The sequence below is a fragment of the Lethenteron reissneri genome, chromosome 22 (genome assembly GCF_015708825.2).
Source record: "Lethenteron reissneri isolate LAM-NWPU_2019-01 chromosome 22, ASM1570882v1, whole genome shotgun sequence".
Taxonomy (NCBI): domain Eukaryota; kingdom Metazoa; phylum Chordata; class Hyperoartia; order Petromyzontiformes; family Petromyzontidae; genus Lethenteron; species Lethenteron reissneri.
This window is the reverse complement of record NC_083800.1, coordinates 4,566,222-4,579,738: the sequence shown is the minus strand read 5'-3', so window position 1 is coordinate 4,579,738 and position 13,517 is coordinate 4,566,222. Positions and strand designations below refer to the sequence as shown.

Genomic DNA, 13,517 nt, shown 5'->3' with positions numbered 1-13,517 from the left:
AAAATAAAATAAAAATAAAATAAAAATCACGACGTTTCGGAGGCAACGCAAGCTTCCGTTTTCAGGTGAAACCGTCACAGCACGCTTGCTGTATCAAGTAAATGAGAGATTCCAAGAAATACTACCCCGTATATATACAGTATCTCTTGGAATCTCTCATTTACTTGATACAGCAAGCGTGCTGTGACGGTTCCACCTGAAGACGGAAGCTTGTGTTGCCTCCGAAACGTCGTGATTTTTATTTAATTTTACTTTTATTAATTTAAAATTTTTACCTACGTGACTTTACCGAAAAAAACCTAAGAATATTTGTAATGTGCGTAGAACTTCTTTCGCACCGGACGTAGCCAACCGTGCGCATCGGAGGTTCGAATCGGAGAAAAGCCCATTGAGCTAAGAAGGGCGCACTCGTCTCTGCAGACAACACCGTAGCATACCACAAATACAGATTTAAAAACACAAACTCAACAATGGCACTTAAACCGTACTACCCAGGTAGGAAAAGCAACGTACCGATAATCCTGTGGAGTTGTGCTCACCACTTGGAATGACGCATGGTTTATTATCATAACAAATCCGTAATGTAAAACAACTATTTGGACATGTTTCAACAACTCAACGCATTCGTCAACTGCAGCCGAATCGGGTAACGACCCCTTGCTGTGATCGTATTCTGCTCCGAAGAAGGGGCAGTTCCCGAAACGTCCAGATTCTGTTTACGATTTTTTTTTATATTTCATCCTGCGCACCACTGCCAACGAGGTCTCTCAATGTCGCATAGTTTCGTTGCAGAGGTTCACGGTTCGAGTCTAGCAGCCGCCCTGATTAATACTGCGGATGTATTAACTTTCAAAATGCGCCCAGTCTGCTTCACAGCGGACCTTAAAGATGCTCAGAAGTCATTCGCAGGAATAGACCATTGTGTGCCGACATCACAGTCCTAAACGTTGCTAAATAATGTACCCGAAATTTTACTCAATTGGTATACACACAGCAATCATCTTCACCGAGTGTGAAACCTTGCGGGGCCCCTCCTAAAACGATTATGAAACTCGGTGAGGCTTTCCTGGGTAAATAAGCGTAATCGTTGTACAAAAACAACCCGAAATGAATAACATCTTTGAGTCAATGCATGTCAGTGTCGTCACCAAACAACACTGAGCGACGTGGTGCGGCACAACCAAACAACAACCCACGTGACCGAGATAGCCTGGAGACGCCTTCATCCAGCAGCGGAGGAACCCAGGACTGTAAATGATCATCGTGTACGTGAATGAACACAATCTAGATTTGAAGTTTTCGTGACTGCAATGATTTATACTCTTTGGGTTTTTCGGTAGAGTCCCGTATAGGAAAAAAAATAGAAAAATTAAATAAAATGAAAACAACTAAAATAAAATTAAATAAAATCACGACGTTTCGGGCGCAACACAAGCGTCCTTCTTCAGGTGGGCACAACAAAGCGTAAGCACAACAGCTTAAGTGTGTCGAACAGGTGGCTGTGACGAGGAATTATCTAATTATATAGTCACGAGAGATGAACACATTGACAAACTGCGTTACTTATTCTTCCAATGTGTCACTCCTGCAGCAGCGCAGTGGTGAGTGCGCCGCTTGATAGCGCCTCGCCCACTTAAGTTCGATTCCTGCCACGGCTAACATCAGTGGCGGCTGGTATCTTAACCGATCTTGCCTCGTCCCCCGCAACATCCTTCTCAACATCGTCACTAACCGGTGCCCTGACGTCTGGTCAAACAACACACGGCCGAGGGGATACTTTGATCGAGCAGTGCTCTGGAATGTATTGAATCGTATTATCTCCTTGACAATGGATCATCGTCGGCGTCCTTGACACGTGTATTACAGTGCGCTATATAACATTCCAGGACGCGTTCGAGCATCACATATGCTTAGCCTGCAATCATCTTATCACAATACACCATTGATGTTTTGTTTAGATGGTGGTTATGTCATCACCGTAGCCCAGGAAGAGGACACCGATTTGGGCCGATTGCCTTTCACAATAAGTATATTACATCGCCTGCACTGGAACTTCCCGGTATTGAAAGTTCACTGGATGAGCGAATTTGTTGACGTGAGCACACTCTTCCAAAATTAACATCGAAGCACGATTGTTTTTGCTTGCACTCAATCACGCGTGGCCGCACACGAGAGAGTGTTCACCAAAGAGTCATTCACACGGCCCCTTTGCCAATATGCTTTGCTTGACGAAGGCTCAGGAAGGGGGAGAAAGATTTATCAGGACCGGTTCAGATATCACACTCGTCGCCGATGCTAGCCGTGGCCGAACTCTAGCTCAGTCGAACCCGAACTCGAGCCGAGTCGAACCCAGCGCAGTGGAAAAAAACCACTGCGCTACCGCTCCACTCGACCGACATCATCATCGGCCATGGTCAATCCACTGCTGGATGAAGGCTTCTCCTAAGCCGTCAACCATGTGTCACGATTCTGCGATGTAATAATCCACTTATAGTAAGTGTACTTTCACGCGAGCCGATTTCATCGCTCCATCTCCCATAGTATGCCAGTGATAAGAGTGTGCGCGTGTGCGCGTGTGCGTGTGTGTGCGTGTGCGCGTGTGCGTGTGCGTGCGCGTTTCTTAAAATGTGAATTTACCCACCACCGAGCGAAGAGTGCCCGCGTCCCTCTTGCCTCCGCGGGGACAGTTCCGAATGAAGCACGGCTCGGCGAGTGACACACAGACGCAAAGGCAGAGGAGCAGGCGCGCCATGCTATTGGCACACATCCTCGCGTGCGTGAAAATAGGAATCTCTGTTGCAAAACCCCTGCAGTGTCCCGTCCCCTTTATATACACACACCGCGCCGCACCGCACACCGTGATTCCGTGCCGTTTGGTTTGTGTCGGATTATCATATTCCATTGTCACGTCGCCTTAGCCACCCCCGCCTCGAGTTCCATTGTTAAATCCAATACGAGACGCAAATGCAGCGAGTCTCATTCCCGCGTGGGAGCTGGCCTTGATGGTCAATTACAGACGGTGACACCGTGCGTCACATCGACCCGGCGCGGCGTTTTTTTTTTGTCCAATTCAATACAATTTGAGTCTGGACTTGAATAGTGGCAAGGGGTGGGGGGGGGGGGCCGACGGCACGGATGACTGGGGAAGGATAGTTCTAGCCCGTTGTGAGTGACCTCCCACTGAACGGAGGTTAACTATGGGCTTCGGTAGAGTGAACAATACGGGGAGGACAGCAGTGCGATGAGAGGCCGAAGAGTGCATGAAGCGTACTGGAGTGAGATGAGAGGGGAGAACTGGGCAGGGGTGAGTCTCCAGAGGATCTTGAGGATGATGATGTAGAGTTGAGTTCTTGAAATTGATCCGGCATTGCATTGAGAACCAGAGGGAATAGAATTATTGGTGGGATTTGGTCAAATTTTTGGGTGCGGTTGGTACATTTTTGCAGGGGCATTCTGAATAATCTGCAATTTGGAGACCCGGGGCTTTATGGCGACCATGGCGGAGAGCTGTAATGGTCGAGTCACGAAATGGTGCAGAGAAACAGAGGTGGTGGTAATATGGAGACGCACGCATGTGACAGTGCACAGAAGACTAAAGGTGCAGCCCTGCAATGTCCTGCTCACGACACTGCTGGTGAACTGGGGGGGGGGGGGGGGGGGGCTGGGTATTTGGCTTACTCCACATCGGCCAGACGTCCAGCAAGAGGTGGGAATCCCCACGCCTCACCCCCACCAATAGCGGCCTGCCGAGCAACTGCGGTTTACCCATTTGTAATAATACTCTTCGAGACGACTTGTGGAATCGGTCCTTTTATTTATTCCAGTTCACAAGTACTCCCCGCTGCTGGCAGGCAACGGGAAGTGGGCAGACAGACCACAAGAGACACACCGCCACGTGGCACTCGGAGCCCCGCTCGCACGTGGCCCCTCTCTTCCTTCGTTACTCGTCTGACCACGTGTCGTTCATCTCTCCCCTTATTTAATGCCTGGGTCACGTGGTACGCGCTAGCCAATCCTTGGTAGCCTGCGCCGAATCTTCTAGATTCCCCATCAACTTCCGGGGACCACGCCCCTGACTTGTCTTCCCATTGGCTGAGGCCAAAACCAGCAGAACCAATCACCCTAGCTGGCACCCCTCGATCACGCCAGGGCCATGCTCCCAGGCTCTCCCCCCATTGGCTGTAAAGCAGGACCGGCAGAGCCGATCACCACGTGAGCCGGACATAGGCTCTTATTACACATTTATACACCGGGCGGGAGTGGCGCACGCCTCGAACCCAGCACTGTGGTAGGCGAGGGTTGATGGATCGCACAAATGTTGCGAAGCTTCATTCTCGCGCACTCGTGACACACCAAGTGCTTGTCACAAATGAAGCACAACACCTTGCTGATTTAGTCGAGGAGTATAAATCATCGCGTGAACTCCGATCATCCTCGCAGCAGCAGCGGCGGCTTTCGGCTATCCATCGAACAAAGACGGTCACTGCATCGCGCGCTTCAAACGCGCTTCTCTGGCCGTCTGGAACGCTCTTCCTTCCGATATTAGAAAGTCACTGGAGTATTGCACTTATAAATCTAGATTGAAAACTCATTTACGTGGAACTGCTTTTTGTGTTTAGGTTGTTGTCCTTCCCCCGCACCTCCGATTAGCAAGGTCGGCAACGTACGGTTGCTAAAGAAGTCCAACATACACAAGTTCCCGTAAGCGGCGAGGTACGACGCCCTGGCTTGCCAGAAGGCGAAACGGAAAAATAGGGACTATGCTCCATCTGTTCCATCTGCATGGGTTACAGTGTTGTCCCCTCGCACGCACCCATTGGTTGAAAACGTCGCAATGCGTGCGCACCTCCATGCATCGCGGATTGCACAGCTTTGCGAGATGTAATTTGCATGGACGCTGTATAAAATCGCTGACGATTATACCGCCGAGTGAGTGAACGGGTGCGGGTGATTTTTTAAAACTGTCCCTTTGTTTCAACTCACGTGGCGGTAACATGAAAGCAAATTGGAAGACCTCTGGATTGTAAGATCGGTGTTGTGCCGTTAATAACACGACGGGAGTATGCGTGGATGAGACTTTTTTTTGGAATGCCCCACTGCAAAGGAAAATTACTAACAAAAATTCTGTGAAAATTAGTTCTCAAATGTTACGAGAGAAAAAAACCAGAGCAAAATGTTCAAGAAATGACGAAGTGTTGTGTGCAGGATGGCATGCTTAACAGTCCTTACGTCTTACCCGATCACCGTATATCGCTACCATTATTTTAGTGGGAATCTGTAACTGGATCACCCTAATGTTTTTTTGCAAATGTCCCCTCTCTTTCAATTGTCCATACCAGAAGGCACAATCTATTTGAATCGGTGTGAAAGCGTGTGCTTAAACTCAAGTCACACGCACTATTTTAACTCGCGCAAGACACAGGAACCTTTCTTCACGCTAACACGGAACTCGGCACCCTTCCGTTTCGCTATTCGGCGAACATGACCTTGGGTTGCGCTTTAACAAGGCGCCAACATTCGCCCCGTTGATTGTAATGTAAATCCCCGCGGGCACGTTTATTCTTAGCGCCCGAGTCCCACACTCACCGTCTCAATTCAAACACTGCCAACACAGTTTGTACAAGGAGCACGACATATTAGCATTCTTACACCTGCGGATTCTTTGTTTCCTTTCATTTTCAATTGACCTTCGGAAAACCGAACGGTACAGACAGCAGTACGAAACTTGTATCTGGAAAAAATGGTTCAGAGTTGTTATAAAACCGTCCTTTAAAAAAAAAATGTCCTGCTCAATGTGCATCAACTTCACTACCATGTGTCCGTGTGGAAGCTCGCTAATCGGCAGCCGTTTGCTTCCGACACCCGAGAGATTGAATGCAACAACCATTGAGCCCACCGTTCCTGTTGCACCGTCGACAATGCAAAAACATATTCATCGCCACTTTAAAAGGCACGCATCTGCAAGCATTCACATTTTTCTCCACTTAATTCAAGATTTTCAGCGTTCCATTACTGCAGGCATCCGTCACTGACGTCCATCGCTCACGGCACTCATTGTTAAACCAACACAGCCAAGGTTGAGATTTGTTCTTGAAAGAACAAAATTACTCAAATAAATTCCTGCATAACCTTTTGCCCTTGTTGATTTATAACGAAGCATTGCGATTCGGCCTTTTCAGTGGCGATGAATGGCCCCGCGCATAGCAATCAAAGGCCCCGCCAAATGAATGTACATTCCATTTATTTCATGATGGAAAATGTCTTTTGCGGTCTATATGGAAAAAAGGCTTTAGGGAAGAGCATTCTGTAAGAATGCAACATTTCCCAGATTTCAACACAGCTATTTAGTCGACGAGTAAAAAAAAAACCTTTGCGATTTCAATTTCAAATGATTTTTTCTCTCCCCTCTTTACTCGCAAAAACAAAACCGCAACACATCAGTGACGTGCCATTAAGTCGCACACTCATTGCATGGCTTATTTTAGCCACCACATTTAGAAAGAGCGCAAGCCATGCTCACGAACAAAGCAAAACACTTTTAAAAGGGTACACTTACAGCTAACCTTGCCCAACAGACAAAGCCATTACAACACCTCTACAACCCCGATTCCATCCACCCTTGCTATTGTACGCAATTTCTACAAAATATAAAACAAACGACGCTACACAAGGCACGAAAAAATACACGCGTAAAATATTCCTGGCACGACGGAAAGGGCCTGTGAATTTTGTTCTTTCTCCAAATGTCAAAGTGGGACGCATCCACGCTCTATAAACGCTTACATTTTTTGCCAATAATTGTCAATTAATGGACTGCAACAAGTGTGATAGTGTGGAAACACCAAAAGGATATTCTCCACAACTATCCTGGCGATTTGTATAAACCATGCAAACGTGTTGTCAAGTTCACATGCATCGATATTGGGGCACGCAAAATGGTAAGCATAACATCACACACCACTATTCACAGTGCAAAGTGCAACAGAGTCAATCTTTTAAATTCCAAAATTGTCCAACAGCAAGACAAATTACTTCAGCTATTAAAGGAAAATGGAAATTTTAGTTTTTAAAATACAGGACATTTTTATTAAATGTGTATACAACATTCAACTCACCCACCCTGCCCAAGATAACAAGCTAAAACGCACATACATTATCATAATTATCATAATCGGGTAGTCAATAACATTTCAAGGCAAAGACTTGCTCTGAAATGGCCGGGTGGCTGAGGTCAGAGGCGACAAGCATTGAGAGCATGGGTTTGAGTCCTGGCAACAGCCCGTGATTAAGTAGAGTTCTGGAGTGAACCCGAAATTTTTACACAATATATATTGGACATTTACATTTATTTGGCTTAATTCTCAGTTCGGTGAAGTCAAAATACTGGTTTGACTATCAAAGAAATAAAGCCATCTCATAGCAGTGCCAAGAAAAGTGCAACCCCTACTTCGATAAAATCTCTACCGCGGATATTCACTGCATTTACGAGATTTCCGAATTGATTCCCTCCAAGGACGTGATTAAACAGCACAATTGGCATTTACTGGCCGAAAAAACCGATACATATTTTTGAGTCACTCTTCCCGAGAAATCTTTGTTCCTCCTTGGAGAACAGATAAGAAATGGCAAAGGAAAGAACACGTCTGAGAGCATGATGGCATCAGTTCGTGGGCTGTTACATCGCACGACTATTAAAAGACTATAACACCTTGATGAGGCCTCCATCCAGCAGTGAACAGATCATTTATGAACTGTGTCATGCCTTAGCACAAAGCAGGATTCGATTAAGGAATTTAAGTTTTTTATTTACATTGTGGCGAATGTAGCATCTCCAGCGGCTACACAGGATCACGTGCAGTATTCTGACAAGACATAGGAATTGCTAATCATACATTCTAAAGCGCACGGTTCGTCTGTGTGTAGCGAACATGAAAATCAACATTGAATCGATGAACCTGTGCATCGTTACACACCTACCCAACACCACTGCCCATTCATTATACCACGTATCTGTGTGAAGCGATAGCAGTGGTTAGCACCCTCTGCTATGAATCCAGGGAACCAAGTACGATTCCTGGCCAGAGCTAACATCAATGGCAAGTGACATCTGATCTGGTACTGCCCTCCCCAACGGTCGCTTCATCAACCAGCACTGACCAACCGTGGTGAAGTATGGTCAAAAACTTCCATCACGGACAAGGCATGGGGAGGCCTTCATCCACTGGTGGATTACAAATGGCTGGAGTAAAAAACAAAAACCTTACTTATAATAATACATTTGTACTGGAAGGATCTGCCAGCGAACAGTTTTCGGGAAAGTTGTTGATTAAACGGCCGAGTCTCGCTTCTTGACCTCCTCCTGCAAGTGCACCGCTGTGCGCTTAACGATCCTGCCTTCCTTGTCTACAGCAAAGTTGAAGCTCTTGGGGTTATCGATGGCAGCGTCGATCCGTGCATCCAGGTTCTCAAGGGTGATGAAGTTCTTCACCTCTTCCTGGATGGGACGAAGTTACAAGACAGCTCATTGGAGGTTAAATGGTCGACTGTTATAAAACTGCTACCTGCTTGTTCATGTGTAGAGTATAATACAGTTATCAGTAAAAAAAATCGAAAATTGCATCTAAATACCCAACTGCATGTTACCGAATCACGGGAAATGAGCCTGATCAAGGAAGCAAAGCAGGCTTAAACAACTGGACAATGCTGGGATGGGCAACCGCCATGCATTAACAGGGCGTTATAGGTTGCGGAGCGTATATCAGACGGCACTGCAGCAAAATTATATCGCGACAAATTGACTTAATAACTCACTTTTTTCACTCACTTATTTAGTCTACTATTATAATAGGGGTTTTCCCCTTTTTCTGGTGACAAAACTAAAACCTTTTGCAAGGAATCATGTTTACATTAACCACAATACTTGCAGTCAAAATGCCGTAGTGGCAAGATGTTAACTCCCTCGCCTCGTATGCAGGTCGTGGGTTCGATCCCGACCTGAACACCTGCATATTGAGAGTTTTCATGTTCTCCCCGTGGCAGTGTGGATTTTCCTCCAGGTGCATTGGTTTTCCCTCCATATTTAGAAACATCCATTTACAGTATTTAGCTGCTATAAATTTCCACATGATAAGCCACCTCATTGAGCTACCATTTGTGGCCAGGTTGCTTCTGAAATATATCTGTATAGCTCAGTGGGCCTTACCTGGTAAAATAGAAAATAGTTGCGTTTGATAGTTTAGTTGTAGATGATGTTTTTTTCAGGACACCCCCTCCGTTGTATAAGTGTTCGTGTGTCAAGTACAAAGGTACGAACCTTTAGCCTCCGCACAATTTCTTCCCGCTCTTCTTTCTTCTTCACCTCAAATTCGAAAAGCTTCGATGCGGCTTGTTGCTTGCTCTTCTCTTTAAGAACGACTTCGCTACGATATCGCTCTTCCCTTATCACGGAGAAAGAAGATAAACACTTAGAAATGGCATGCATACCTTATTCTCAAGCTGTTGTCAGAATAAACTCACGCACCACATTTTGGTATCACCGTATATTATTATAGAGTAGATTCAAGGGAGGTCTGGACCGCCCTACTCAATATGCTGTCGCGTTGACCATCGCCAGGACAAGCAGATTGAGAAACGAACAAATTGATTATTTGCAATTCATGCTAATGGCATAACTGAGGCAAAACATCACGTGAGAGAATTTATAAATTAAATACTACAAACGATAGAATGAAAAAATGATCGAATCGCAATCCCCGAATCGTGACAATTCATTGAAACACAGAGGTAGGGAGATTCATCGCATGCTTCATAGGAACAAGAATATTCACGTGACGATGACCACAGGGGTGGGCAACCAAAATACAGGATATTTTTTTTTCGAATTCGGGGAAAAAAATATTTCAAGGAGCCGCAATCCATGTGAATACGTGATGGCGGTCCCTAATCACGTCACGAATCCAGTCCTTGAAGAGCCGCACACAGCTATGGAGCCGCAGGTTGCTGACCTTTGACTGTGACCGACCTCGTTGGAGTGTAAGTCCCCCTCTGAGGTTAAACGAAATCGTGCGAATGGCACAATGAAATCAAGACGTAGACATTTTGGCCGAAAATCCATGTACCGACCTGATCAGTCGGAGGCGTTCATTCTCCGCGTTGTTCCACTCCAGCAGCTGTCGTTGCTCCTCCGCCTCTTGGACAGCACGCTCCTCAGCCCGCAGACCCAAAGACTCCTCTTGTTTCTTCAGGAATAAATCTTTACGAAACTCGCGCCTGAGGAGCGCGCAGCCACAACACCCCACAGAGAAGCATTTTTATTTGTGCTATACCAAATTCCAGTAGAGGATGCCAGAAACCACGCAATCAATGAATTCTACGAGTTGCCAGCCATTATTCTACCAAAGGACATGCACCAGGAGACGGGGGGAGGGAGTGATAAAATCGTTTTTTGTGCAAGATGGATTGTTACATCACATGAATGAGGGGATTTGGAGGTGAACGGGAGTGACTGACGTGATATGGTGGCAAGCTGTTCGCATGGGGGGGGGGGGGGGTGTGGATAGTGGTGGTAGTGTTTAGGTGACCAAAGCTTCATTTTTCATTCAATAGTTTTCGGGGCCTCAACCCCCATGAAACAGTGGGAAACATTTCCCGAAGGTCAGCACCAGCCAGCTGTGGCTGAAATTAAACCAAGGGGTGATTGGTGGCAGTTGTGGAGGCATATGTTTGGTTGGTCAGGTGCAGAGTGGGTGTGTGGCACGTTGCCGTTTTGGGTTGTAGACGTTGGTGCTTGTTTGTTGGGGGTAACTGGTTCGGTAAATTAATGAGGTAGGTGATGAGGTAGGTGATGAGGTAGGTGATGAGGTAGGTGATGAGGTGAAAAACAAGCGAACTCTCGTCGTACTACAAGTTGTAGCGGTTGTGTTGTGGTGCTTCACCAATGCGTGTCCTGATTGTTTCCGCACGTTTGTGTTTGTTTGGCGTGAGCAGGGCTCGGCAACCTGCTGCTCTTTGTGGACTGCTGCTTCGCGACCGCTATTCATTAAGGACCGCCCGTCTCGTATTCACCACACAGTGCATTGCGGGGTTTTCTTGACCGAATTCGACAAAACAAATGTTTCTTCTTATTTCGGTCGCCGACCTCGTGTATGAAGGACATCACAAACCATATTTTCAAGAAACGACACCATCATGATGGATGGTGCTAAGTGGGAACGTGACGGCGATTAAATGACGCCTTTATCGAGCAGTGGACTGACCATGGCTGACGATAATCACGGTTTACCATTCAAGTTAACCCCTTATCAGTGCCTACCTTATTAGACCAATTCAGACCTTATTGGTCACCCCGTGCCCTAATAAATATCAACGTTCATCCTACAGTCCCATCACAAGGGAGAAACACAAATAGATAAAAAAAAAAATCGTTTTTTTAATTACCTAATAGTTATGTGTACTCATACCTGTCAACCCCTTATCAGTGCCTACCTTATTAGACCAATTCAGACCGTATCGGTCACCCCGTGCCCGTATTGAAACGTCTGTACGCCGTATTGACCTGACAACTCAATTTCCCTACACAAGAATACGGGCTAAACCGTGTGGGTTGACAGCTATATGTTTTGACGTACATACGAGTTTAGGACATCATGCCGACCCGACACGCGGTAGCAACCACCACCCCCACGCCCCCGGGGACAGCTGCAACCCACAAGCACCACGTACCGTAGAGCCGCGAAGACGAATCGGTACTGCTCGTAGCGGTCACTCAGCACCAGCATCTCCTCCACGTCGACGGGCGTGGGCTGCCGTACGCGCTCGGCCTTCGACTTGGCTTTGGGATCGCCCCGGGACTTGCGCCCTCGGACCTGCATCAAGGCAATCGCGAGCCGGGGCCGGCAGAAGGGCGCCGCGATCACTCGCCCCGCGCAGATTACGGGCAGCAAAGCCGCCATGGCAGGCGATGGAAGGAGCACAGAGCGGTGATCGCGACTGTGGAAGACAAGCGGAGGTGGTGGTGGGGAGGGGGACGACGACTTTGGTGGCGACGCCGAAGGAGGAGAGAGGAAAGCGAGAAAGGTCGCGTCCACGTGGCGGAGATGTGGTGTGCTCCTCAGGGCGCTGCCATCTTGGTTGAGGTGGGGGTGGGGGCTGCAGCGGGGGGGGGGGGTCACGTGCGGACGCAGTGACGCGCGCTCTGATTGGTCAATCCGCGAGGGTCGTTTTGCTGAGTCTCACTTCAACAGCTACCACCGAATTCTACCCAGCATGGCTCAACGATTTGGGGAAGATATCTAAGTGCGATTTTTCTGACAGATATTGCGATTTGTTTTTCTGACTGCGATTGCGATTTGGTTTGCGATTAATATTTTTTAAGTCAAGCTTCAGTTCAATATTCACTGTGTAATAGATTGAATACATGTGATGGAGCATTACCACGTGACGCCATCACAATATGAACTGCTCTGTATATTTGAATGCAAGGATGAGAACTTAAAAGATATTAATTGCTTCCAACATGTATTTATTAAATTGTTTTAATTAAAATAGAACAATCAAACAATTGTTAAGTTAAATAAATTAAGTTATGATAAAAAAAATACAACAATTCCAAAACGAAAGTTAATAGGACTTTTCAAATCGCGAAAAATCGCAGCCTTTGCGATTTGCTAATCGCATTGTTTCAAATTGGGATTACGATTTGAAATCGCTTAATCGTTCAGCCCTAGTAAGTAGCAGGAGGAGGCTACTAGTAGTAAGTGGTAGTAAGTAGTCGGGAGGAGGAGGCTTTCGCGACCAATATTAGCCACGGCGTTCCGACACGTCCAATTGAGGTGAAGCTTTTCGTCAGAGACGCGGAGCGACTTCGGCGTTTGTTGGGCAGCAGGTGGCGCTCGATTGCCGTGTATACGATCAGTTGATGGTGGGCATCAAGTACAAATCTTTTAATAAATAACACTGGTCAACAATTATTTTTTTCTGGCCTGGACTTTTGCAGCTGTTTTAGACTAATTTCAAGGTGCTGATTCCAAATCTGATCTCAGATTTGCTCTATCACATAATTTTTATGCTATCGGAATACCCCATTTTTCGTTGATTTTACCCGAAATTAACTGTCACTTCTGATTGCAAGTTGTTGCGAGCCAGTGACTGCTTTAGTGTTAAGATATGGTGCTGCATTTTTAGGATAGTGTGTTTATAATATAATTTTATGTATATATCCACATTTATTTAATATTTTTCTTCTGCAGTTTTTATTGAAAATGCAATATTTGATATCTCAAAAACCTGATGTGATAGACAAAAACTGATGCCAGATTTGGAATCAGCACCCCAAAATTACCTTAAAATCGTTAGAATACGCGTATGGCAGAAAAATTGTGTTGACCAGTGTTATCATTCTAATTTATAATGGGCATTCCATCCTAGGACCCCAAATGCGCAATGCATGAAAAGCAGTGACAAAAAACTGAACCAGGGCAAGCGACGAAACTAAAGAGGGAAGGTCGGTTTAAAGAGAT

The 13,517-nt window shown here is 46.3% G+C and overlaps 2 protein-coding genes across 3 annotated transcripts in view; both read right to left on the bottom strand.

Moving 5' to 3' along the window:
• Positions 1-2,777, bottom strand: part of LOC133345555 (conopressin/neurophysin-like) — a 559,395-nt gene extending 556,618 nt beyond the window's left edge. For both annotated transcript variants that reach the window (XR_009755453.1, XM_061556440.1), the window contains exon 1: positions 2,642-2,777. Coding sequence is in view for 1 of the 2 variants with exons in the window: in XM_061556440.1 (XP_061412424.1) it covers positions 2,642-2,767 (126 nt within the window). In the remaining variant the exon portion in view is untranslated. The remainder of the gene's footprint in view (positions 1-2,641) is intronic.
• Positions 2,778-6,224: 3,447 nt separating this feature from the next.
• MRPS26 (mitochondrial ribosomal protein S26) lies at positions 6,225-12,135 on the bottom strand. The gene is made up of 4 exons (XM_061556418.1): positions 11,722-12,135; positions 10,123-10,269; positions 9,314-9,437; positions 6,225-8,494 (listed from the first exon to the last, which is right to left on the bottom strand). The coding sequence occupies exons 1-4, from the start codon at positions 11,949-11,951 to the stop codon at positions 8,327-8,329; spliced, it is 669 nt and encodes a 222-aa protein (XP_061412402.1). The 5' UTR covers positions 11,952-12,135; the 3' UTR covers positions 6,225-8,326.
• Between the last annotated feature and the right edge of the window lie 1,382 nt (positions 12,136-13,517).

Bases quoted from the DNA above. Each gene is read 5' to 3' on its own strand.
- MRPS26 (XM_061556418.1), bottom strand. From the start codon at position 11,951: ATGGCGGCTTTGCTGCCCGTAATCTGCGCGGGGCGAGTGATCGCGGCG. The intron at 10,270-11,721 runs GTACGTGGTGCT...CGCGCTCCTCAG, and splicing joins TTCGTCTTCGCGGCTCTACG to GCGCGAGTTTCGTAAAGATT. The intron at 9,438-10,122 runs GTCGGTACATGG...CTCCGTGATAAG, and splicing joins GAACGCCTCCGACTGATCAG to GGAAGAGCGATATCGTAGCG.